General features: G+C 34.2%; 3 protein-coding genes and 1 non-coding gene across 5 annotated transcripts; 2 read left to right on the top strand and 2 right to left on the bottom strand.

Moving 5' to 3' along the window:
• Positions 1–160: 160 nt before the first annotated feature.
• On the bottom strand, positions 161–3,766 carry LOC109172645 (protein PIN-LIKES 3-like). 2 transcript variants are annotated; one of them, XM_019321846.1, is made up of 12 exons: positions 3,599–3,766; positions 2,827–2,996; positions 2,431–2,510; positions 2,223–2,347; positions 1,984–2,105; positions 1,646–1,873; positions 1,323–1,415; positions 1,130–1,230; positions 977–1,029; positions 702–887; positions 456–622; positions 161–307 (listed from the first exon to the last, which is right to left on the bottom strand). In XM_019321846.1, the coding sequence occupies exons 2-11, from the start codon at positions 2,959–2,961 to the stop codon at positions 498–500; spliced, it is 1,248 nt and encodes a 415-aa protein (XP_019177391.1). In that variant the 5' UTR covers positions 2,962–2,996; positions 3,599–3,766; the 3' UTR covers positions 161–307; positions 456–497. The 2 variants fall into 2 exon arrangements, with proteins under 2 accessions (XP_019177391.1, XP_019177392.1); XM_019321847.1 differs by lacking the exon at positions 161–307 and having other exon boundaries at positions 371–622.
• An 8,522-nt stretch (positions 3,767–12,288) lies between these two features.
• Positions 12,289–16,740, top strand: LOC109172646 (thioredoxin reductase NTRB-like). The gene is made up of 2 exons (XM_019321848.1): positions 12,289–13,503; positions 16,410–16,740. The coding sequence occupies exons 1-2, from the start codon at positions 12,483–12,485 to the stop codon at positions 16,478–16,480; spliced, it is 1,092 nt and encodes a 363-aa protein (XP_019177393.1). The 5' UTR covers positions 12,289–12,482; the 3' UTR covers positions 16,481–16,740.
• Positions 16,741–16,965: 225 nt separating this feature from the next.
• Positions 16,966–17,037, top strand: TRNAK-UUU. The gene has a single exon. It is a non-coding gene; the product is annotated as a tRNA-Lys (tRNA).
• A 947-nt stretch (positions 17,038–17,984) lies between these two features.
• On the bottom strand, positions 17,985–21,462 carry LOC109172644 (3-hydroxy-3-methylglutaryl-coenzyme A reductase 1-like). Its single transcript, XM_019321845.1, has 3 exons — positions 20,329–21,462; positions 18,950–19,131; positions 17,985–18,851 (listed from the first exon to the last, which is right to left on the bottom strand). Exons 1-3 carry the CDS (start codon positions 21,366–21,368, stop codon positions 18,268–18,270), a joined length of 1,806 nt encoding a protein of 601 aa, XP_019177390.1. The 5' UTR covers positions 21,369–21,462; the 3' UTR covers positions 17,985–18,267.
• Between the last annotated feature and the right edge of the window lie 6,196 nt (positions 21,463–27,658).

Raw genomic sequence — 27,658 nt, forward strand, 5'->3', positions numbered from 1 at the left:
TAAATTTCATTAATTCAAGTCTAATACGGAGTACATAAAATGAGGTGGAATGATTCAAATTGAAGCATGTGCTCCATCTCAACTAAAAGTCTAAATTAATAGTTGGATTGCACATTAATGGTTACATGCTCAAAGCATAGGATCAGATAAAAAAAAAAATTCCCAATTCTAAGTGTTCCTACATACCGACCCGACAGAGCATCTGATAACCAGTTGAGCTGCTCATGCCGATTTTAGGGCTAATTTTTTAAACTTCAAATGATGATGAACAAATGAGATAATAGTCAAGAAAATGAAGAACTAGTAAATGAAGAACTAGTAAATAGGCTAAGCAGATCTCTTGTATGTACCTGACATTTAGTCTTGTCTGTTGAACTACTGAATTACCGTGATTTATATTCTCATAAATGCTCTGTCCAATTGGAGTTGGGGATTCAACCATTTTGGAGAAATAAATAGGGTGCAGGCAATACACAGAAGAAGAAGAAGAAGAAGAGTCAGGATAGAAACCACATGAAGTATGTTGACCAGAGTGTCAATGCAACTGATGCCACCCCATAATTCCAAAACATTATCACAGAGCATTCAGTCTCCCCAATCTCAAACAGCTGTGTGATCGTTCCTGCCAATTTTCACAAGTTTTTAGGGTACATATATATTGATCATGTAAGACCCCAGATTGAAAAACCATATCCTATTACCTATGGCCATTGCTGGAGGAACAGAATACTGAAGAAGAAGAACGAAGTGATACAACGGGTCTGATCCCACCATTCCTAGATCTCGTGCAGCTTTAATCACAACGATGCCTACAACAGGCAAGGCGATGAAACGGACTATAATGATCCCCACGAGAAGCCATAGACCAACTCCCGATCTTTTGAATCCTGAACCAAAACGACGTTACATGCATAAATGTTAAGAAATTGAAAAGAATGATGATGAAGAGCTGCAGTCGTGGTGCTACTAAAGTTACCTCGTAAAAGATTTGCCCCCATTATCAGTGTCATTGAAGGGATTGCTGCATCCCTGTAAAAGGTCAATCCAGGCAATAAAATGGTCACTTTTGAAAAGTATACAAATACAAGTATAGAACTAAGAACAATATATTCACAATTAGGAGTCATACCCTAGCAAAACAACAGAACTCTCAACGAAACGTAGTGGAGCACTCTCGCCAACCATGATGTTCCTTATTGGAGATATAACGCCAATAATGATTCCAAGAATCTACACAAGAAGTAACACTCGTTAATTAATAGGAAGTACCATCTTGGACCGACTGCTCTGAGATATTGTAAGATTAGCCATCAACCACGTACTGTTGCTATAGTAGGAGGTCTGAATATCATCTTCAGCTCAATATTTCCCATCCACGTTTTCACTTGCTGTTTAATTTTCCCGAGTACTGGCACCTGATACATACCGAAGAAGCGAAGGTTAATATTATCTGTTATGATTCGCAAAAACTTAAGATCAATTAGAAAGCTAGAGTATACATATAGTTTCTCATCTGGATTCATTGAAGCTATGAGATAATTGGACACACATACATTTGTTTTTTGAGTTGAGATAGTGATATTTTAACACAATGTTCTCTCAAATAATAATGCATCTTTTCGAAATAGAGAAGCACGGAATTTACTTGGACTTCTCGTGTTGATCTTTCGAGATCTTCATTTCCTCCCGAGCTCAAGTAATTGTTTGACAATAATAATGCTTCTGTGCAGTTGTTGTCTAAGGTTATTCCTAATGTTTCATCGTGTTGCTTCTCGCTTATTCTGGAGTCCACTTTGGCATCGGTGGGGATATTATTATTCCCACACGCTCTTACGATATTATATACATAAGACCAGACAAAAACAGCTCCTATCTGAACAAAGAAACGAGCAAGAATGAGTATATACTACTGCTGAAAACAAGTTTATTTGTTCGGTCCGGTCCAAGCAGACCAAAGTTAAAGAAGCATTAAATAATCATTACCCCCATAGATAGTGCCACATAACTCATTCCATTCTTTGAACAGGTTGAAGAATCCCCAAATGGATTATTTTTCTCGGCACAGATTGCCGGGATTATAATGACAGGTAAGTTCCCCATATTTCCTGCAAAGGAAAGGAATTGAAATCCCTCAAAAAGCTGTGTTTGACACTTGAAAATAATTTTATCCAATTAAGCTCAGTTAGTTTCTCAGAATATAAGGGTGCCATTCATCTATGTACCTGCTGCACAGCAGCCAATAACGAGGCCATGCAACTCTCGAGGAGCTCTTGTGATCTTAACTAGTATCCACCCAAGTGCTGATCCAATGATAAACGTAATAAGAATGCTCACAGGAATGAACCACCTGGACTTAGAAACTGAATTTTAGCACAAGTAAATTAAGCGGGAATTTGAGGAATCCAAATAAACGATAAGCATTACACCTACAAAGAAACTATGCTGGTTGCCGTCATTGAATCTACCAGGCTGCTAGCCAGAAGTGCCGGAAAGAATATGTAAAACACAAGCTGCTCAAGTTCAAAAAGGTATGCACGCTTTTAGTCCATTATATTCTTCTTTTATTTCGTTTCTTTTATAAGGTATCCCAAAAAACAAAACATGAACTTGAACACCCATCAAGGCTATCATTTATTTTAAAACGAAAATATCACAACGAAAAAGATGTTACTTCAATTCAACAGCTAGATCGATCCTTCTAACAGTTGTAGTTAGGGTATTATCGAAACATATAAATCAATTCTATACTCCAATTAACCTTATTAGCAGTAATGTTTGTCAAAGAACCACTTGAAGAAAACGATAATGTAAAATCTGCCCACTTACATTGTTCAAATGGTGGCGTGCAGGCGCAGACAGGATACTCACGCGATCTAGGGCAAGAAACAAACCAACTATAGCAATAAACAGTGTTTTCAACACAGGCATTAAAGCCACCAAGAACAATTCCCTGATTCCCATTGCCAAACTCCTTCCACAAAATCGGCAACTAACACCTTCATACACAATATAATAATTGAAGGAAATCAAATTGGATAGACTCAATTATCAGCATCAATACTACAAGACCAAATTAGCTGCTCCCTGCCCACACGGACTTAGCTCAATGGGTCAGTAGGCAGTATTTGGGAGAAGAGACCAAGGTTTGAACCTCAGCGGCGGCAGTATGGGAATTATGCCCAAACTGACAGATCCCTTGTGCGCACCGACATTTGGTCATGTCTGCTAAGCCATTGAGTTACATCCTTCCAAATGCTTTGTTCCTTTTGGGAGAAGGAAATTAGCTGCTCCCTTTAATCCTTGCATATTTACTCTCCCAAAAGATTTACTGACTAGTAGCTATTAATTTCAGAAGTATATTGGTGAATATATATAGCATCAGATTCATAAATTTGGCAATCCAGTGTAAAGCAGAAATAAGCTAAACAAGATTATATAATAAATACTAGTAAATAAGATTACCCTTTTTAAAGCAGTTTTGGAAGAATCATAACCCAGAATGAAGAAGTAGTTCACAGTCAAGATTCATATATAATCTTAATCTTCCAGAAAAGGCTTAATTTCAAGATTCCAGAACAACAAGAGAAAGAAGACATACAGAATTTTGTTGAGCTGAGGTTGTTCTAGTAGATACTTGCAACTGGAATAACAGACTTCCTTTCCACTTTCATGCCCTCCACCCTCAACTGTCAATATACTCCCTCACTCCCTCTCCTGGGCCAGTTTTTGGTTAGAAATGATTATTTGCATATTTTGGATTTTTGGTGTGTTGAGTGAATGAATTTTTTTTATTTTTTTTTTAAATTCTTAAATTTTTGTATTTATATTAACTACTAATGGGCTAATGTTAATGATGGAAATGAAATTGATTGTTAAAAGATGAGAGCATGTTGAGTTGTATGGTGTAGCTGAGATACAACCAAACCCCAACATATTATAATACCAGATCAGATTACATCACTGATAACTTAAAAAATAAAATTTGGTGCTCCCAGTCCCAGTCTCACAGACTGAAATATAATATTATTCTATAAATTGGCCTTTGGATTATCAGCGAGCCAAGAAGGGTTTTGGGCCTGTAAATTTAGTAGAGTTTTATTTGGGGCTTTGATCCAATTTTTGAAGTCTAACTGCATTACTTCATTAGGCTTGCTTGGATTTCATGAACTTAATAGTAATTGAGAGTGGAAACTTATAGTTGAAATTTACCAACATAGTGAAAACTATAATCAACACAAATAAACTTGAAAAATATTAGCAAATTTATCACAAATATATAAATCATTATTTACGATATTTTACCTAGACAAGCATAGCACATATAGATAGGATATAATATAAATTATATGACTTGTCTCATTTACTTATTTATTTATTTTTGAATTATTTTAATTTAATCATAATTTTAATATTGGGCATTTATTCTCGCACATCGTGCATATAAAAGGCTAGTACATATATATATAGCCAAGCCAAACATATATTTTAAGTAGTTATATCATGTTCCAAGGTTAAGATAGACCCTAATCCAAAAATCGTACCACTTTAATTTGTTTTTCCTTTACCTTTTAAATGACACCCATATTATTTTTTAAAATTTTTTAAAGATAAATCTATATGTATATAAAGTCATTACTTTAGATACATAAATTTAATTCAAAAAAGTTACTAGTTTAAATTCATAAGTTCAATACTATAGGTATATAAATTCATTATTGTACACACGTGAAATAACTGCAATAGGTACATAAATTTATTACTTTTGATGTCATTTATATGTACCTAAATTTATATTTTGATGTACTTACAATATTATATATATATATATATATATATATATATAGAAGAGCGCTCATATGCGGCGGGGTCTTACGGTGCGGCGGTGCGGTCAAATTCCAGAATACACCAACAGTGTTAACAATATGCACCAACAGTGTAATAAAAACACACCCCAATGAAATGTAATAAAACATCACAAAATACACCACAGACTCAAAAAAACACACCATATAACTCACCACCCCCAATGGTGTATTTCCGAACATTGTATGGTGTTTTTACTCACACCTAGTGGTGTGTGTTTGGTGATGCAGGGCTCTGTTTACTCTGTTTTGTGTGGTGTATTTCCTAACGTTGATGGTGCATATTTGGTGAACTATTGGTGTTGCCGCACCGTAAGACACTGCCGCACCTGAACCCGCCTCTCTCTCTCTCTCTCTCTCTCTATATATATATATATATATATATATATATATATATATATATATATATATATATATATATATATAGTTATTTATTTATTTATTTATTTATGTACCTACAATATTACTTTTATGTACCTGAATTCATCATACAAGATAGATTTTACTCTAATTTGTCATGTTTTGGCCAAGTCCAAACTATTATTTGTTCCTATAAGTCTAATGAAAGTGTTCAAAATATACAAATCTTTTCTCAAATACTGTCTACTTTAACCTAGTCTCTACGAGTATTAAATATAAATAGTGCAAGACTGCAAATTTTGAGTCTAAATATGGATAGTGCAAGACTGCAAAATCATAAACAAATTTTAAAAAATTAAATTTGCCACCCCTAATAATAACAACAATAATAATTCATTATTGTATAATTAAAATTAAAGACTGATCTTGGATTGTTATGGTCTTATTGATAATCTTATCCTTGCCGCCCTGTCTCTAATCACCATAAGAATTCCCTAATACCGACAGTCATAAACTCATTAATAACATCATTATTATTATCGCACAGTAAAAATATATATATATTCTGCTTATGACATCACAAACTGTCCTTCGAATTTTATGAAAATGTGTGGTCGGAAAAAAGACATATAATTAAAATATAGTACAGTCCAAACATTAATGGAACACGAGGTTACTCTTGACGGCTATAAAATAAATAAAATACAAAATAGAATATAATACGGAGTAAATTAAAATGTAGGCCACTAAGGTGGAATTTAAAAAATAGAAAAAAAATGGCAATTGATAAGACAAAATTGTGAGACTTTTGTTTAACAAATCCAAGTTTACACCTTTTATTAATTGAGCTTGTGTCTTGCGTGCCACCACCAGTACTCTCCTCGGCCTATACTTTGTCTTTTCCCAACCTCAATTAAATAAATTGGAAAATGTTAAGTATCTCATTAGATAGTAATAATCTCATCATTCTTCAAAGTAATCACTCATTATTTTGGGCGGAGTTTTGATGTGTCGAGTCCAATATCTTGTTATTAAAACGTAATGTTAAATATTACGTAAATATAAAAAAGTTAAAGTTGCACATGTGTTACTAAGTATATAACTTTTGACATAGTGATAACTGTTTAGTTTTGACAATTGATATCATAGCATGTCGTGGATTTGAATCGCATTGAAAACATGTTATGCAATTAAGACTGGCAAGAGGCATGGAAGGCTGAAACATAATAATCGATTGTACGAATGGAGCTCAGGAATCATAAAGAGGTGGTGACTCATGTTGGATACTGGTTTGATATTTAAAGCAGTGCTGACAAATTTGTCTTGTCCCAAATGGTGTCCGATTTCTATAACTGGTTTTCTGACCTCAGCGATGAAGAAGTGTCCAAATCTAATTGGACGATCCACGGTTATTTATCAGCCGTCTTGTTGTATATATAATCTTATCAAGAAAATAAGAAATTGAGATCTATAATATACATTTCTAAATAAATTTCAAAAAAAAAAAAAGAGAGAGAGAGAGAGAGAGAGAGAGAGAGAAAAAAAAGAAAAGAGACAAGAAATCTTTGTTGTTTGTTAAGCACTTAATTATGCCTATCTAATCTTGCAACCACCCCTAGTCACTTAATTTGTAATTAATATCACTTTATTGAGACAATTTCTCTTTCGTGTGTCCCACCTATTTACATATTTGTCTCAAACTTAGAAAATAAATAGTGCAGATTGTGGGATGAGAAATGACGATTTTTTGTATAGATACAATTAATACAATAATAATAGAAATAAAATTATTGACTAATTAATATATAAATATAATTATAGACCCCTATATATTAAATAATTATTTACTATCCTATGTACACATTATTTAGAAAACATAATCTTTAGGAGATCTTCTTTAGTTATTAGGTTAATAGGTTATCAATAAGATCATATCAACCAGAAGAAATAACTGTATTTGTTTGATTTTAATGAATTTTTATATTATGAGGACTAAGTGACTTTCATGATTGCAATGAACATATTTCAATACTTTGACTAATAAAATACAATTATGATAAACATATATTGTAATTTGCAAAAGCATATCATAGTACTCCATATAAGTGACCAATTAAGTGGCATTATATACCAATTATTAGCTGATGACCACCACTAAAATAAAATAAAATGAAAAGTAACTTTTTTCTTTTTTACTTTATGTATATAAAATAACAATTTTAGTCCTACAATGTTTAACATAAGTACTATAACCCTCAAATTATATTATTTACAAGGTGATAGCTTAGTCCATGCATCTTTTCATGAGATTATAGTATTGACGATTTTGAATCCTCGACATCCTATGAAGACTTTAATAGTTTAGATCAGAGCTTCAAATTACAATATTGTCTCTATATTAATTAACAAGCTCTATACGTGTAATATAAAGGTGATGGACTTAATGTCTTTGTTTTGTAATTAAGACTAAATTAGAACTACCACGCACCTTATAAAAATTGGATGGTTAATAATGCTCGCATCAAGAATTGAAGAGTTGAAATCACTATTTCATGATATGTGCAGTATTATCCCATCAAGAAAGTATATGCTTTGTCAATCATTAATTAAGATCGTACATGATATAAATAGGATTAGTATTATTGTACGTGTTTAGTCTTATTAAAATATTTTAACGAGAAATACGTGGTCGGACCAAAAAATAAAATGATAACAACATAACGTCCAATTCAACAAAAATAAAATAGTCCGCTCTCTACGTCTATTTGTCTCATTAGTCTAATCAAATCATTTGATTAGTACACAATCAAGAAATCCTAAATACTACTTATACCAATATAATGAACCAAGTCTTGAGTCACACAACTCTCGTTGTTCTTGTGTGTTCTAACTTGTGATATATAATAAACCTCCACCAATACTAAAAGATAACTTTCCTTCTTCCAAACCCCTTTCCCCTTTCCCCTTTCCTACTCCCAACGTTAAATATTCATCAGACCTTCAAGAACGTAACCTCTCCTTCATTGTCGTCCCAAAACCTCAGAGGACCCATATATGGCCATGGGCTGCGGCACTCATATTCATCATCGTACGTGTTACACCAGGGTTCAGAAGCCATGCACCGCCGGCGGCGGCGGATACTACAAAGGGTTTAGGTTAAACTCGAGGAGGTTTTCCGTCCACCGGCTCCGGGCAAAGTTCTTCCACTTGTTCAGGCTTCTGAGCAGGCTAAAGTCCCTTTACGCTCGCGCGGTCCGGGCGTTGATGAAGAGAAGCATCGGCGGCAAGGTTGGCGGCCGGAATCTGGGCATTACCAGGGAGATAAACTATGCACTGTACGGCAATAATGGCGGCGGGGAGTTGAGATTGAAGAGTAGTTTCTCGAGGTCCAATTCGTTTTATGCAGAAGCCATAGCTGACTGTCTGGATTTTATCCATAGAAACTCTCTTTCCATGGAGGAAAGGCCAGTTCTCATCAGACAAAACTAAGGTTGATGATGATGATGATGATGGGTGGGAACAGAAGACCAAGTCTTAATTAATTGCTACCTTAATTATATTATTATAGCGTTATTTATGTATATTAATGAATAGATAGCGCAGCTAGCAATTCCCACTTCCCATCACCACTTTCATTAATTAATCTGCAGGTCTCGATCTGTACAATTGTATCTCTATCTAGAGCTTTGATTTGTATGATTTGTGAATGAAAAAAAAATAATAAAAAAAAAATTGAGAGTTTTATTAGAAGTGATGGCATTAATTTTTCTTGCAAAACAAAAGGTATAACGGTAATTAAAGAATTTTATTATATTTTTAAAAGAGTTGATTATTGAAATGATCCGTTGTCATTGATTATTTTTATTTTTTGCCTAATTAAGTCTCTCAACTTTATAAATCTTAACCAATATAGTCTTCCGTTTGTTTAGCCGTTAGACATCAGTTTACTCGGGCTCAAATTAAACTAGTAATTTTGCTATAGTCAAGGGAACATTTCGGTCATCACATGCACCATTTCATCTCTTTTTAAACTGAAGAGTTAATTACCGAAATGGGCATATAGCCGAAATTATCAATTTGGTTCCGAGTAAACGGACATCTGACAACTAAACAAATGGAGGATCAAATTTGTTAAGATTTTTAAAATTGAGAGATTTATTTAGGTAAAAGAAAAAATAGTCAATGACCAAATTAGTAATTTTATTATAGTCAAGAGACCCTTTCGATAATAAACTCTTTTTTAAACAACCTGCACAATACCTTACGTTGTCGTATAGGGTTAAGAAATCTAAAATTTATGAATACCCAAGAGTAATTAAAAAAAAAAAATCTTGATCATTCCAGCTTAGAAATTTGAAAAGTTCTTCAAATAATGTTATTATCATTTAGCTTAGAAAGTTGAAAAGTTCTTCAATAATGTTATTACCGACTATAGGTTGAAAACGGTCAGTAATATCAACCACTAACAAAAAATAGTTAAAAAAGAAATTAAACTTGATTGGTTATGTCAATAAAAAGTTAAAAATTTTGTTAAATCACGATTAACTCAGTGATCCATTAAATATGAGGATCATTGCTAATTGAGTGGTGAAGATTGAAAAGTGATTGGTAATAGTGAATTTCCAGCCACATGGTAGAAAAATTAAGTTTAGTAAGATAATGACAAAAACAAATAAAAACTATACAGTTAATTAAACCGGTTCTTGTATGTGAATGCAACGAACCAGACTGAGAGGAGGAAACGGACAATAATGTGAGGGACAAGGGCATTGTAACATTGGTGTCTTTTATTGGACCTTGAACAGCGTCGTGTCTGTCCTTGTGTTCCTTCCAAGTTGACAACATGGATATCGTCGCAGCAGGAGAAAAACACTCCATCCTCGTATTATCCATCCATCGCGAATAAAACAAAGACCCAATATTGTTAATTGTGCACAAAAATATATTGTCTTTCTGTTAACATGTCTGTGATGGAAATCTGATTGAAATCATTGCAGGTCTTTGAGGGGGAGAAGAGTTGCAGGTGGCGAAGATCTCGGAGAAGGATCAATGAAGATTCAAAAGATTGTAAGGACCACCTACTCCTAACCCATAATTTTGACTAATTAAACAATACATTAATGACCACCCTAGAAATTATTGCTAATATAAGGAACACACAAAAGAAAAAAATAATCATGTGTTAATTATTGCAACTTTTTCGGGTTGAAATTTTAGACTTTAGGGGCCATCAGACTTTGAGAAATTAAAGTTGGCTTTTCTTTTAAGGATTTGTTTTTAATTTGTTACAATTTGTTAAGTATTATAGTAAGAAATTTCTATTGGGTATAGACTCAATTAAATCGACTCAATCTAATAATAGTGGTATACTTGGTGGATTGGTTCAAGTTTGGAAGCCCAACAAGTATACGCATGTCTTTTGACAAGTGAGAATAACTTAAGAGAAGTGCGTGTTTAGAAAATGACTTATTTTTCAGTTGGTTTAATTAAGTTTAGCTTATTAACTTGGTCAATAAGTTAAAATGGATGCTTGGTAAATGGTCGTTTGTCTTAGCTGAGATTTGAAACGCCACTCAAGTAGCATTTTTAATAAGCTTATTGAATTTACAATTTTAAAAGAAAAATATAGGGGATGTTTGGTAAATAATTGTTAGCTGGTTGGGTTAGTGAGTTTGACTAGTTGATAATATTACCTTATTGTAAAAAAAGTGTTTGTAAATTATTTTTTAGTATATATATAGTTGATTACATGCAAAATAACTTTATCAAAAAAGTTGATCAGAAAAAACTGCTTCCAAAAAAACTAATAGGACTGCTACTGGCTCTATTACATTGTAGTATTTGTTCATATACTTTCTCAACCTACTGAAACACCAAGAACCAATAACGCCTCCACTAAGGTTTGAACTCACAACCTTTCAAATAGAAGTCCAACCCGGATACCAATAGACCACATAGTCCTGGTACACAAAAATAAATATATGTAGGTCAATATAAAATGATATTTTTTAAAAAGATTTTGTTTTCTTAATGGTGATACGCTAAATCATTCGATCATCATATTGATCATATTTATCGTAATAGAATATTCAATTGTATATATTTTGTCAACATAACTATATTCATATGATAATACATATTGACATCAAGTTATATACAATACGAATTTGTTTTTTTTGTTTTTTTTGAATATATACAATAATATTTAGTTTATCTATAACTTTTTTTTTTTTTTGATTGCAAACGCCTCCACTGAGGCTCGAAATCACAATCTTCCAAATGGAAGTCCAACCCGGATACCATTAGACCACATAGTCCTGATAGTTTATCTATAACTTATCATTTGAATATATACTATTTTATGGTCTCATAAATATCATTATACTACATCTGTATCATATGAATATTATTAATTAACATTGCACTCTAAGTATAGTCTAATTAAATAAGTCATAATTATAATATAATGTACCTACTAATTATTATTTTTAGTACCTTTATTATATTTTTCGATCTTCATATAAAATATTATATGATAGTAATAAAATTAAAAGAAATAATTGATAATTTTGGTATTGTGGGCAAATAGTAAATTTGATTCCCCAATTATATTCACTATTATATTTAGTTCTCTTGAGTTGTCAAAGTCATGACAGAATTATAACATGTTTGGTTCACGGAATGAATTTTAAGAAAATAAGAATGCTATTTTGTTGAAAATGAAATAAACATAGAATAGAATATGATTTGTATTGTATTTTAAAATTGTTTGGTTCACTCAGGTACGTAATAGACTTTATGAATGTTATTTTAATGTCAAAAAAAAAAAAAACAATTCTGTCAAGAAATGGCAAGAAAAAGCTTCATGAGCCTTTTTCCAATTAGCCAAAAAAATCTCAAAATTAGTATATAAATTGAGAAATGGATAAAGAGATTTAGGACACATTTACATGAATTTTCATTTTTTTTCTTACAGTTTTAAGATTTTTTATTTTTCGTTATAAAAATAGAAACTACACTTACCATGATTTTCATATTATTTTTTAAATAAGAAGATATGAAATTAAGTAGTGAGAATATGTGTGTTGAATAGTGTTTGTAATATAGTATACATTTGATTTGATTTTGAATATTCAAAATTTGGTATGATATGGTTAAGATTTAATATTTACAATATTTTTGGATGAACCCGCCAAAACTGTTTTGAGTATTTTCATTTACATTCTTTCCAGTTTCTATCATCTTCAAAAGTTTAGTATTATGCCCGGCAACTGTTTGTCAAAACTCCTGAATGCTCTGAGGAAAACGCGCAGCCGAATCCCAATTGCCACCTACACCACCGCCTCCAAAATTCCCGCCATGGGTGACGGCCAAACGCTCAACACCCGCCTATGTATCATCGGCAGTGGCCCCGCTGCCCACACTGCTGCCATCTACGCCGCCCGCGCCGAGCTCAAACCCGTCCTGTTTGAGGGCTGGATGGCCAACGACATCGCCCCCGGCGGCCAGCTTACCACCACCTCCGAGGTTGAGAATTTCCCGGGGTTCCCTCAAGGCATCGGCGGCATCGAGCTCATGGACCGTTGCCGCGCGCAGTCTGAGCGGTTCGGGACTGAGATCTTCACTGAGACGGTCTCCAAGGTCGATTTCTCGGCTAGGCCTTTCAAGGTGTTTTCCGATGCTAGAATTGCTCTAGCCGACTCCGTCATCGTGGCTACTGGCGCGGTCGCCAAACGCCTCGAGTTCCCCGGCTCCGGCTCTGGGGAAAACGGCTTCTGGAACCGCGGCATATCAGCCTGCGCCGTCTGCGATGGCGCTGCCCCTATTTTCCGTAACAAGCCCTTGGCCGTGATCGGAGGTGGCGATTCTGCTATGGAGGAAGCTACTTTCTTAACCAAATACGGGTCAAAAGTGTACATAATTCACAGGAGAGATGAATTTAGGGCTTCAAAGATTATGCAGAATAGGGCCTTAAATAATCCTAAGATTGAAGTGCTCTGGAACTCTGTCGTGGTAGAGGCTTTTGGAGAGAAGATTCTGGGTGGACTGAAGGTGAAGAATGTGCTTACTGGGAACGTCTCAGATTTGAAGGTTTCGGGTTTGTTTTTCGCTATAGGGCATGAACCAGCAACAAAGTTCCTGAATGGGCAACTGGAGTTGGATTCAGATGGATACATTTTGACTAATCCCGGGACAACTATAACCAGTGTCAAAGGTGTTTTTGCAGCTGGAGATGTTCAGGATAAGAAGTATAGGCAGGCTGTCACTGCTGCTGGCTCAGGTGAGTGCCCTACAAATTGGTATTTTTGTCATTGAGAGCTCACTGACTGTTTGTCTGATATATTAAATGTGATTTACTATGTGGATTAATTCAGCGTTTTACTACATGATGAATATTGAATGTCACTGTAGAAACATAACATTCCTTGAAGTTGTGAATAATCTTAGATTCAAGTTAGCTTAGTATATGCTTCTCGGCTGCAATCTTTGGCTGTCTCAGTTGTTTGAATGGAGCTAATAGTAATGTGCATTTCCCCTTTATTAGTCGAACCTCAGAAGTCTGCTGATTTCAAAATTGTCATTCCTAGCTCCTTTCTCAATTCTATCATTCGGGTGTGCACTGACAATAAGCCTTTAGCCTAAGCTTTTCTTGAAGAAAGTAGATGCACAAAGGTTATGCTTTTGGAAAGAAAAACAATTCCATCTTGGTTAACCTTAGTATACATTAGTTTAGTATTTGTGATTATAGTTTTTTAAGTTCATGTTACTCTATACTAAGTTATCTGTTGCTTTTGTTTGATTTGGTTGATGATGATGATTTCACTAAGGCAGTGATAGAAGCAAGAGAATATGGAAATGTTCAAAGTTTGGCAGTTGTGTAGTAAACTAGTAATTGCATGATACTATGATCAGATGATTTTAGTCAAACAAAAACTTGTGACAGTAAAAGATATGTGCAGGGAACACCGGAACAGGTAGTCTCTCTTTAATTCCGTGAAAGTTAAAGATGTCAATGCATGTGCATGTGCACATGATACATTAACTATGCTTTCAGATATTTAGAATTTCTCAAACTGTTATGTTTTGTTGGTATTTAATCAGCAATAGACAGGCAGATAAAAATTCTAACATGATCATAGCTGATATAGAACTTAAAACTTGATCAACCACCAAAATCATCAGAGCCTGTCTTTGCCTTGATCTTTTCTGCTGTTCATTTATTTTTTCCTTCTGGTCTGTATGGGCTCCCTTTTCACCTAAGGTGCAAGTGGAGGGTGATATGAGCCCAATGAGACTTGCCGTTCAACCCAATATCAAATGCTCAGACCACCCTAGCGCTCATGAATCTGAAGGGGAAATGGCTTGCTATCTTCCTAGTCGACTGTCGCAAATCTCATGAAGTGCTCCCACCAACTCTTCGGTAGCTTGCAAGTGAGTAATGTTTTTGTATGAGACACCCAAGAGGACCCCTAGCTATACTGAGGGAGAAGAAATCTCTCATACATTCAAATAGCTAAAAGTGTTTACAAGGTCTGAGTCTGGGGGTATTTATAACCCCATTTAGGTACAAGTCCTTAAAACAGAAGAGTACAAACCAACAAAGCATAATAAAAAGGGAATATTCTCTGAATCCTGCAAACGGTTGTCTATAGGATAAAAGCAATGGGTTGGTCTCATGGGTTTAGCAACACTGCCACTGCAATCCACTACAAAAGTGTGCATTCTGCCTCAATTCCATGGGCTACACTCACGGGTCCCTTGAACCCGCCACTCCACCCCGTTGCTTCTTCTCAATTCTGTCTAAAATCCGCAACTGTGCACTAGCAGCAACTCCAAGTATGATTTTGAGCTTGATAAAGTTTGAATCTTGGAAAACTCAAAATATAAGAGTTGTAGAGCATTCCCTTAACTTTCTATAGTATAAAAATGAGTTAGATATCGTCAAAATACCCAAGGTGCGCAAAACTGTCCCAGTGGGACTGCATGGCAGGTTTAATAGTCCTGTCTCCAAACCCATTGCTTGCTGCCAAAAAGTGGCAGGATCTATTCACAGGGCTTCTAAACCCGTTGCTGCTACTGCTCAACTCCAGAATAGCAAAATTAAACATCCTTGAACATTCTTCCTTAGTCTGGAACTTCTCAACCCCCTTAGCAAACTATTTTATCCATTCCCTTTGAATGTAAGCATTGAGAGCTTTTTGTAACCTTCTTTCCTTCAACCTTGTCATCGGGCTGTTGGGGAGTGCAAGTGGGTCTCCAACTTGATGATCTTGCTTTGTGCCATCATCCCCTTCTTCAAAAGGACTTGACCTCAAATCCAGGCCGTCATAAGGAGTAAGATCAGCCACATTGAAGGTCGTAGAAACATCATACTTGCCACCAAGGTCTAGCTTGTAAGCATTGTTATTAATTTTCACAACAACCTCAAATAGTCAAATGGACCAGAGGGGGTGGCCATCTATCCATTTTGAACATATAAATGAAGATTTTTTTCAACTATTACTTATGTGCTGCCCAAAAGTTTTCAGATGGCAGTGTGTTTAGTTTCTATTTATTTGGTTGTTAAGTTTATTTGCAAACAATATATTGAGATTTCTGCTTTCTCTTTTTCTGCAAGAAGTATTGAAGTGTCTGAATGATTGGATTGGTATGACCAAACTTGTAGAGTTAATTGGTGGTGCCGAAAGGTGTATATCATTCAGAAACAAGACTGGCATTAGAAAATATTCACATTTGCCATCCATTGCTAATCATTTTTTCCTGCAAATTCCATTATTATAATTCTTGACAATGTTAGATGTGCTTTTACATATTTGTGGGCTCAACTGTTTGCCTTCCTTAGATGGTGCAATAAGTAACTTAAAAAAACTAAAATTTCAAAATCTAAAGATTTCATACCAATCATACAATCAATGATGTAAAAGAATAAAAATGATACATACAATAGCCAAAAAAGTGAAGAACAATTTCAGCCCTGGCAGTGCCAGGATTGTGACCTTAGTGAACCCATGTTGAGGGAGACTGGTTAGGTTTTATCTTACGAAACACTATGTTTTAGACTTCTAATAGTTGTGATGCAATCTTTTGGATATATGTGTGTGAACACATCCGTGATGTATGAATGTATGTATATATATTGATTGATTGTGGCTGGTTTCTCAACTCGTTTTTTGGGGAATTATGCAGGATGCATGGCAGCATTAGATGCAGAACATTACCTTCAAGAAATTGGAGCACAAGATGGAAAGAGTGATTGATGACCCTGACTATTCTTCCTCACAAGTATTATATGTATAGATAAGAGGTGAAAATGATTTTCATGCTTAATCTCCACTTACTAGTATTGAGAAATCTGAAGTTTTTTATGTTCCTCATTCAATTCAGATGACATTGATCAAATGTGAACCATACATCTGATTGAATGCAATAACTATGGCTCTAGTGTTCAAATAGAGAATAAGATTCACTGTAAATTTCTAGACATCCCAAGCTATATATCCCCTTTGTTGCCTTGGGAGAGTTGATATGCTTGCTAAGAGAGTATTCTGAGGACGAAATCATGGTTTTGCACCTACGTGTTTACATTGAGAACATTAGATTCGTGGGAAGATTCTACTAGTAAATATACAATGAAGTGAACATTTTGGAGAATATTTTTAGTAGAGTTCAATGGCAGTTGGTCTCTGTAATTAAACAATTAATTCAGGTACTTAAATATGTAATCAGATAAACCTAAACAACAGCCGTCTTAGCTCAGTGGTAGAGCGCGTGGCTTTTAACCACGTGGTCGTGGGTTCGATCCCCACAGACGGCGTTATTTGTATTTTTTCAGCCCTGCCATGGTTTATGTCTTGGACACTTCGTTCGCAATTACAGCATGAGTTCTTTCTAATCTACTTTAGTAATTTCATTTTATACAATTTTTAAGGTTAATGAATTCTATCATTAATCAGAACCAGCAATCACCATAGTCTACCAATGTGACTACATTTATAAATGAATCCAAAGAACAAACTCAAAATTTGTTTATTCATATTATAATCTAAAACCTTAATTGAGAAAACATAAAATTTCTACCCATGAATGATTGAAACTCTAGAGTTTCTAATTGAAAATGACATTTTATCCAACTTTGAACATTAAAAAAAAAAAAATCTTATTTTTGACTATCAATCAAAAGTGATCAGTAATTAAAATGAATGTTTAAAGTGATCATTTTGATTTATAATTTTAACTTTTTAAGTGAGGTTCACTTTTGAGGGTTGGGTCAAAGTTGATTTGAGTTCTTATGTTTAATTTGATACGGAGTATATTATAACTTATAAGTTTAAAATGGATAATGAATGAGAAATTAATGTATCAATTGAGTTAAAGAAGTCTGACATTGAAAAGGGATGTGATAGGGTTAATTCATCAAGTGTATACAATGTGTATGTATAATGTGTGAGACATAGAGTGTTGATCCCCCAAAATGGCTCAAAGAATCCTTGTTTTATTCAATCTTAATTTGTAGAGAAGATGGGAGGAAAATAGGAGTGTTGTCTTGAGAGAATGTTGTAGAGGAGAAGCCCCCTTTAAATGAAGGGTTAGACCCCTTATATAGGCCTGCCCTTGACCCGTACCTAAAACTGAATAGGCCTATAAAAAGTGTAAGGTGGTATACCTGGTGTATTTCCTATCAGATGCTAGTTTGCATTAGTATATATAGGATATAACTTTTTTAAAATAAATAAATAAAATTAATGTATATAAACATAATAATAAGAAGTTAAAAAAAGAAGAGAGTGCATCATCCATCTTGGTTGATGATACCAAATGTTGGCATCTTCTTCATGATACAATTAGTCCATAAATGCCAGTAAAAGTGCAAACAGATACAATACGTAGTAAAAGTACAAACAAGTCTTTGAGTTGAACTCCTTTACAAGAAGGAAATTTATTCCTAATATTTTCACATCATTATTTAACCACAAGCACACACATTGGTGATGACCATTGATCATTTGAATGGAACATAGGCCCGGCCAGAGAGAGATGAGAATGGCTATGGCTTGGTGACATCCTTGTTGGATCTGTTGTATTTCATGTGGCTATTCACCAGCTGCCCAGCTGCAATGGCAGACATAAGGGAAAGCTCTCCAGCAAGAACTGCACCCGCCACCACGGTTGCCAACAGCCTTGCATTCGACCCGGGGGCCTCTCTGTTAGCCCCCTTCACTCCCAATAAGTTCAAGCAGGCGGCCTGGGATGCGAGCTGAGTCCCACCACCAACCGTTCCCACCTCGATGGAAGGCATGGTCACGGAGACATGAAGGTCCTTGCCATCGTTCACCGCCTCCATCATGGTGATGCAGTGAGAGCTCTCCACATTCTGAGCCGGGTCCTGGCCCGTGGCTAGGTACACAGCCGACACGATGTTGCTTGCGTGGGCATTGAAGCCACCCAGAGCCCCGGCCATGGCTGAGCCAGTGAGGTTCTTCAGCATGTTCAGCTCCACCAGGGATGCCACATTAGTCTTCAAGATTTTCTTCACCACCTCTTCCTTGATAGTTGCTTCACACACAACTGACTTGCCTCTCCCCTCGATCCAGTTCACTGCTGCTGGCTTCTTGTCCGAGCAAAAGTTCCCTGGTCATTTCATAAATGTACAATCCAACTATCAGCTTAGACTTTTAGTTAAGATGGAACACATGCTTCAATTATGAGAGGAAGTGAGCGGGGCGTACCAGATATGCCAAGGACATCCATGTCGGGGTATTTATCCTGGAGTAAATCAAGAACGTTTTGCACACCCTTGGAGACCATGTTCATACCCATAGCGTCACCAGTACTGCAGCTAAACCTCATGTACAGATTTTTCCCAGCTATGGCACATTGGATGCTTTGCAATCTCCCAAATCTGCTTGATCTGCAGGTATCAAACAAAACCATTTAATGCTTAGAATATATATGCTAAACTATATATACCATAGAAATGTTACTATCCAATGTTATTCTCCCAAGTTTTCTACATGAAACATAAAAAAAGGGCAGGTGGAATAGCAAAACCATATGTAAATATGACTGGGGAGGAGTCAAATAGGCCTTCTAAATTTGATCAAAATAGCAATTAAGCTATACAATTCAAAAAAATTCCAATTAAATCCTTAAACTTATATATAAAAAAAAAAAACAATTATGTCTATAAAAAAAATATTAAAAAAAAAAAGCAATTATGTCTATTTGACCTCTTATTGCTGGTTGAGAACAAGTAAACATCCCCTCATTTTTTCTTTTAAATTTATTATTATTATTATTATTATTATTGTTGTTGTTGTTGTTGTTGTTGTAACAAAGAGCTCTTTGTCATATGTAGAGTTGTCGAAATGGGCCCAACTCGACAAGCTAGGTCCGTTTAACCCAGTTTTAGGTGAGTTAGGTTAAAACTTTTTAGCCCGTGAGTTAGCTGATCAACCCCGTATAACTTACCCCCATCCCAACCTCAAAGTGTATCCAAATATATTTTGTACTTTGTTTGTATATATATTTTTAAAGATAATTGGTTTGTGTGTGTGTGTGTGTATATATATATTTGAAAATAATAGCAAACATTATTGAAGACTATGAACTAAGTGTTTAATACAGTCACGAAAAGAAGAAAACCAAGTAGATGGACCCGCCTAGGAATTGGTTTGTATATTTAAAAATACTATTAATGAAAAGAATTGAACTCTTAATCTATCAATTAATCTAGCTGGAATAAGACTAATTATGCTAAAGATACTTGATAGATTTTTTTAGTTATATATTTATTACCTAAATTATATAAAGTTATACATTATAAATTTTATGAACTTTATAACCTAATAATATTATAATAACAAAATACAAATATTACACATAAATTATATATATTACTATATTAGTGATATATATACCTCTAATCAATTACACTTATACTACAAATTACAAATTAAAATCTGGTTAATCTAAACCAACATTATGTTTATATGTATACAAGCATACCCATGATATTTTTAAAAAAAAAGTCTAAGTTGTTAACATAAAAGTTAAAGGTTGAAATTTTGAATTATACAAAAATTAGCATAATATATAGTCCACTTACTTGTTGAAGGTAGCAGAGATGGTGTCAAAATTGATGGGATCCTCAACGAAGAACTTCAACTCAGCAGCCCTTTTGGCAGTGCCAAATCTCACAACTGGAGCTCTCGTCATCCCATCTCTGAGCAGCATACTGGTGGCGCCGCCGGAAGCGGCGATAGCCTTGCAACCCCTATTGGTGCTGGCCACAAGGCACCCTTCCGTCGTCCCCATCGGAACCGAGTACTCTCTCCCGTCAAGCAACAGCGGCCCAGCAATTCCCACCGGGATTTGCACGTACCCAACCGGCATCTCACAGCACTGCCCAAGAATGGAGTCGTAATTGAACCCTTCTAGCGGGAGCCCTTCCAGTGATTTCCCGGTGATCCTCTGCAACGCCTCGCGGCGGATGGAGGCGGCGCGTTTACAGTCTCCGAGCTTTGATTCCAGTGAATATGAAGGCGTTTTACCGTCCACGACTGAGTTGATGATCTCCTCGTCGTCCTCGGATGCCGCTGGGGTGATAATGGGAGCTGGTTTCTCGGCGGCGGTTGACTTTGCGGGCTGCTCGGGAACCACTGCAGCAATTTGTCGAGCAGGTGGTGGGGGAGGAACAGAGCAGCCAAGAGTAGTGGCTGCCGGCCACGGCCCACGACGGCTGTCCTCTTCCAAGATGTATTTCTCATTGCTCTCATCGTCGTCCACTTCCCAAAGATCCTGGTTCCCCTTGAAGGTGGACTGAACAAATCCGACCCCAAAGAACCCGAGAAGGTAAATCGCCGAGACGAACAGCCCCGCCATAGCCGCGAGCTCCGACAGAGTCACCACGTGCAGGGGAGTGGAGTTCCGGATCTTCTCCCGCCACCGCTGGAGGAGGAAGTACATGACGGAGAAGAACATGGTGAAGAACACCCCATTGGTGAGGTACAAGGGGAGTGGAAGGGCGTCAGAAGCATTGGGAGGGGGAACTTGGGTTTGGGTAAATCTCTGTTTCTGTTTGTGCGGTTTCAGGGGCTCGTCGGCGGTAGGGTAAAGAGTCTTGTTTGATCTCCGGCGAACGTCCATTCTTGAAAATCCGACAAAATCCCTTCGCTGCGAATACCGATCACTGCGGAATTCGCCGATGGGTTGTTGTCGGATTTGGGTGAGGAAGAAGCGGAGATATTGGAAGAATACTTATAGTAAAAAATGGCGGTTGGCGCGCTACAGTAGCGGCCCATGTGCAGTCAAACATTTTTATTTATTTATTTTAAATTTTTTAGTTATAATGGCTATACGGCTATACCCTTCTTACGTCGTTTTTGGAGAATTTTAATTTGGTTGGAAATTTAGTTAGTCAAGATTGACTGTTGAAGTATACAAAATTGAAGCAGACAGAAAATTGAATTCCAAAACCAGGTGCCCATATTCCCTTCTTTAAATAATTAACCTTTCAAATTTTGTGTGATTAATTTTGATGAAAAATATAATAAGGGGAAATGTAATACTTTTGAATAAAAATGTAATACTTTTACATCAAAATGTAAATGTATTATATTTTTTTTTTTATCAAAAGTATTACATTACTTATAACTTATAAGGAAAAATTTAATGTTTTTTATGAAAATAATAATAATTTTACATAAAAATATAAAAATATTACATTTGTCCTCAAAACTATTAGATTTTCTTTATAAGTAACAAATATTTTATTTCTAATTTAATATTACATTTGATAGTATAAGTATTATATTTACATATTGATCCAACAGACCTATCTCGCGAATAAAAATTAGTGAGATAGTCTCACATATGTGTAAGGGTGTAAATGAGCCGAGCCCCTCGCAAGTCACTTGTGAGCGGCTCGGTCAAAGCTCGGCTCAAGCTCAAGTAACTCGTTTGATAATCGAGCTCGAACTGAGCTTAGATATTCTAGGCTCGTGGCTCGTTGAGCCGCTCGCGAACCGTATAATATATAATATTTATAATATATAATGTAAGATAGTATAATTACAATATATAAAAATAACAATTAAAAAGTTCAAGATCAAGCTCAAACTCAAATTCAAGATCGAGTTCGAGCTCAAACATCAATTCTTGAGCTCATTCAAATTCGAGCTCGAACTTGAGCCGAGCTTCCATTAACGAGCTTGAGCTCATCTCAATTCGTTTACACCCTTACATACGTGTGACTCTTAATTTTCATGCTTAGACAACGTCCGCTTAATTTCATCCTTGCAGCAAACGCCCCGTGAAGGTCAATTGAAGTCAGTATACAAATATGTGAAGACTCCACGTCATCATGTATTGTAAATATCACCATACAAATATAATATTCTCATTTTCCTTTAGTTCTTAATTATTATTTTTGGAGTCTTACACCCTCACACACTCAAAATGTGAAAATTTGAAGGCAATATTGCTCAAAAAAGTATATACTTAATTATTGAGTACTTTTTTTTTTTAATCAGGCCATGAGGTATTCTGAACAAACTCTAATTATAGGAAATATTTTTACACTCGTAGTATACTCAAACTGATCTTTATTTGCACTGCTGGGTCGACCCAATTAAGAGACAAAGTGCTGATTATATTGATTTTTCATACGGGAGGATTGTCATTTTATGATATGAGACTTTGTCATCTCATTATTGCCAATTTATTCATCCAACAACACAATCATATAATCTACCGTAATATCATGTCATGCCAACCTGTCAATATTAATGCCACATTATCGTATAACTTTGCACAAAAAGAAAATTTTAAAATGTTGTAATTGAAATTTTAACCTTTCTTACTTGAATAATTAATAAAAACTTCGGCCATTAAACGGTCTCACGTAATTGTTATCTTTATTTTAATTGATATTAAAATGTATTTAGTAAAATATTTTATTATTTAATATTTATTTTTAAATTGGGAAGAAATTTGTTTATTTATGGCTAACAACAACAACAACAATATCAACTTTGGAGAAGAAACTTGTTTAGAATTAAAATATATTTTAAGATAATATTTTTCAAACTAGTGTTAATATTTTTTTTTATATAAACAAAACAGCAAGTATTTTAATTTTTAACATTCAGTAGATATGTTATTGGTTCTTTGTGTTTAGAGCCAGTAGCATTCAAAAAAAAATGAAAGTTTAATTATTATTAATTACATTTTAAAATCTTCAATTTATTATGATGTAATAACGGGACAAGTGAGTGAGAATACACCACGAAGACAAAAATTATTCATAGGAAATTAAGTTTAACATTACATGACTATTTAAAAAAAAAAGTTTAAATTTATTATTATTTGAAAATAAGTTTTAAAATTACCTTTGTTTTAAAAAAAAAAAAAATGTGTATATCCGATTATCCGTTACTTCGCACAGTAATGAAATGATTGAAGCAAAAAGTCAAATAAATGTTGCTACATAAATATAATTCTGTTTTCTTTTGTAACAAAAAGATGAAATCGTTCACCCCAGACACTCGCACACCTCGGTCTCACAATTTATGGATGGGTAAATTATGGTGACTCAATTAGTCAACAGAGACTAGACTTTTACTCATTACACATAAGGAGTTCCCCTCATTTTGATAGGATAATTGTGTTTTCTTTTAACAACAAAGCACATAGGTACGGTTGCGGATGTTATCCAAATATGTTTTTTTGGGTGAAGTCATCTTTGTGATTATAGTTGACAAATAAGTACAATAAAGTAAATCATCATAGGTTATCCATAACTAACCGGCTTAAACCAAGAAAGCCAATAAAAATATTTTACAGTAAGTCAAATTTGAAATCTTATAATTATTATGTCAATGTCAATTATTCGAACTCTGTAACCTTGTGAACAATATAATTTTGTTTTCTATTTATACTTGAACATAGACAATAGTCTTTTCTACTCAACACTCATCATCCTTTACTCAAATTGAATATATTCCTAATTTGCACATTTTCTTCATAATTTAATTCTTTATTCGATCTGAACTAAAATATATATATAATTTCAAAGATCTTAATTTTATAATAATATATTAAAGCCAGCCAAAAAGAAAAGATAACAATAATATATAGTTGGACTGACCTTGCCTGACTATGAATGCTTGTTGTACAAATTTGAAAAAAATGGCACTGTACTTTTCTTTATACTATTGTCTTGAAACCATATGATTAATTTATTATGGGTTAGTGGGTTACATAATCAGATTACCTTTTTTCCGAATAATCAGAAGTATACGATAAATATTATAATTACTTTGCGTATGCTGCCACTGTTGGACACTTGGACCATTAATCCATTATTGCTGAACAATCTTGACAAAAGGACCTTCAATCAGATACATAACAACTGAAAAAAAAAAAAACAAAAAACAAATTTATAGTATAATGAAATTATTCAACACAAGGCGGCTGGAAAATAAATTAATTTGTATATAACGTTGGGTGGTACGAAATTTAATAATTCAAAAATATTCTTAAAAATTCAATCACGATATACAATAAAAGTAATCCAATGATAGATTACCAACGTATATATTTGAACGCTAAAATATCAATGTTAGCAAATGGAATTCATTGCCAATGTTCGGATGAGCATTTGGTATGCCCAGGTCTCGAGTGTATACGAGTTCAAACTTTTCTAAGTTCATTTTGAGATTTTATTTGAACTTTCATCTCCCTCATTATGTGAGAGAGGATATCTATGTTATATAATTCAAACTCTGATCTTTAAAAAGTTGAATTATATTTATACTAGTGCAAATTCGTATCCCATTGAGTTGGGATTTGGGAATACTTTTAAATACGGAGAGACATTTATCCCAAATTGTGTGAGAGAGAGGTGACATCTATGCTACATAATTCAAACTCTTTAAAATGTTGAATTATATTTATACTAATGCAAACTCACATATGGTCTCTTTCCAATGTTTGATAAATGTTACTTAAAATTAGTGTAACACTTTTATCATGAAACTAGTAAATAATACGGAGTAATTAATAAATATGCATATTTTAGATAATAAAATTTATTTATAAATATGCCCTTATATTTTGATATTTACACTTCTTTCCATGTTTTATTTCTCGTTTTCCGTTTTCTATTTTTTATTTTTCGTTTCTGTGCGACATATGTTTATACTTTCGGTCGACCAAATCAAGAATGCCATTTCTATCCTCGCACGAAATTTTATTGAAAATTAAATGTGGATGAATTGTTAATTTAGCTGCCTAAATTAAAATAACATACCAAGACCTTGTGGTCCCGCAAATTATGCCGTGGAATCGTGTTCACCGAGAATGGTGAACACAAGTCAAAACGACGTCGTTTTTAGGCAAAAAAAAAAAATTCACGGATGTGGAGTTAACGGCGCGTTACTGATCAAATTATGAATTTTCTGTTATGAGATTATGAATTTTCATAAAATTCATAATCTCATAACAGAAAATTCATAATCGCATAACAGAAAATTCATAATCTCATGGTTCCAAAGTGAATGTGTAGGCATGGTTCCAAAGTGAATGTGCAGGCATAGATTCATAATTTATGAATGTCCGTGATTTCGGACGGGAATATGTAGGCATAGTTCCAAAGTGAACGTGCATGCATGAATTCATAATTTATGAATGTCCGAAATTATGAATGTAATGAAAATTCATAATCTCATAACAGAAAATTCATAATCGCATAACAGAAAATTCATAATCTCATAACTGAAAATTCATAATCTCATAACTGAAAATTCATAATCTTATAACAGAAAATTCATAATCCCATGGTTCCAAAGTGAATGTGTAGGCATGGTTCCAAAGTGAATGTGTAGGCAGTCACGTAATTAAAAAAAAAAAAAAAAAAAAAAAAAAAGATAACGGTGTACTAACACCGTTGGAACCGTGTTCACCATTCATGGTGAACACGGTTCCATGGCATAACGTCTGTTGTGGTCCAATGATATTCGGTTGTTCCCACTTAGGTGATAGGTTCGAGCCTCAATGGAGGCAAGTAGTAATTTGGGTGTCCCCATTTCCTTGTAAAAAAAAAAAATTTAAAATAACATAGTATGTACAGTGTTCTATGCATGAAGTGCATGCACCTGATACCTCAGCAGTATATATTTTACTTCTGTGCTGCGTTTAATGATATTGTTGACGACTTTGGTAAAGAATAGGATGGTTGTGCATGGTAATCTTACCAGACGATAATAAAAGATATAATAATAATAATAATAATTGTTTTATAGCATAATGATAATTCCACCCGTAGATACCAATATACCATATAATTATACCAAAGGAGTCATATTGCACCCAAGATTTCAACATATTTTTGTCATGCCAGCACGCCATGAAAGACCACGGGGGACGACGACGAGACGAGACAAATCTTAAACTTTTGTTTCTGATGATTTTTATTGTTTTTTTTTTTTTTTTCTTTTTAGAGAACAACTATTTAGTTTGTAGTGTGATAACATCACGGTTACTAATCCAAATGAGTAGTCATAAGTTCAAATCTGGTGGTAGATTTAAAATCGTTGGCCTCAAAATGTTTGAGAAAGTATAAAACATTATAATTTTAATGTAACTACATTATAATGATAGATCTCAAATAGATTCATTAATGAAACATTACAAGTTCATTTTTACAATATTAATAGTTTATATTTTACAATAATAATGCAACTACAATATAATATAAATGAACCTAGAATATGTTCATTAAGAGAATGGAATATGTTCATTTTCACAATACAATATTGTTATAATTAACTTACACTATTATAATATTGAATCATGGTTAATAATATTTTATAATGAACTCATAGTATTATAATAATGAATCATGGTCCATGATATAATTTGCCTAATTAATGAGGTAGTCCATATGATGTGTAATTATTCATTAGTTGAAAATTATTATTAACAGTTAATTCCACTAAAGGTCCTTGTTTTTTGTGACAATTTCGAATTTAGTCCCAAACAATAATTTTTTTTCTATTTAGCATCTCAAACTAATATTTTTTGACACTTTTAGTTCTTTTCATGACTTTTCTTATTTTTAGTAAGGACATTTTTGTCTTTTCATATTTTTCTTTTGTTATTTTTCCGTTTTCAATTGGTTTAATTGGTATAGAACTTTACTAAAAATCGGTTGAAAATATGGTTATTAAAAATCAGAGGTTACCTAAAGTTCTAAACCAATTAAACCGGTTGAAACCGAAAAAATAACAAAAGAAAAATATGAAAAAAAAAACAAATAAAAATGCACTTACTAAAAATAGAAAAAGTCATGAAAATGACTAAAAATGTGCAAAAATAATAGTATGAGATATTAAATAGCAAAAACGATAGTCTGGACTAAATTTAAAATTGTCACC

This window comes from Ipomoea nil, unplaced genomic scaffold (genome assembly GCF_001879475.1).
Source record: "Ipomoea nil cultivar Tokyo-kokei standard unplaced genomic scaffold, Asagao_1.1 scaffold0418, whole genome shotgun sequence".
Lineage (NCBI taxonomy): Eukaryota > Viridiplantae > Streptophyta > Magnoliopsida > Solanales > Convolvulaceae > Ipomoea > Ipomoea nil.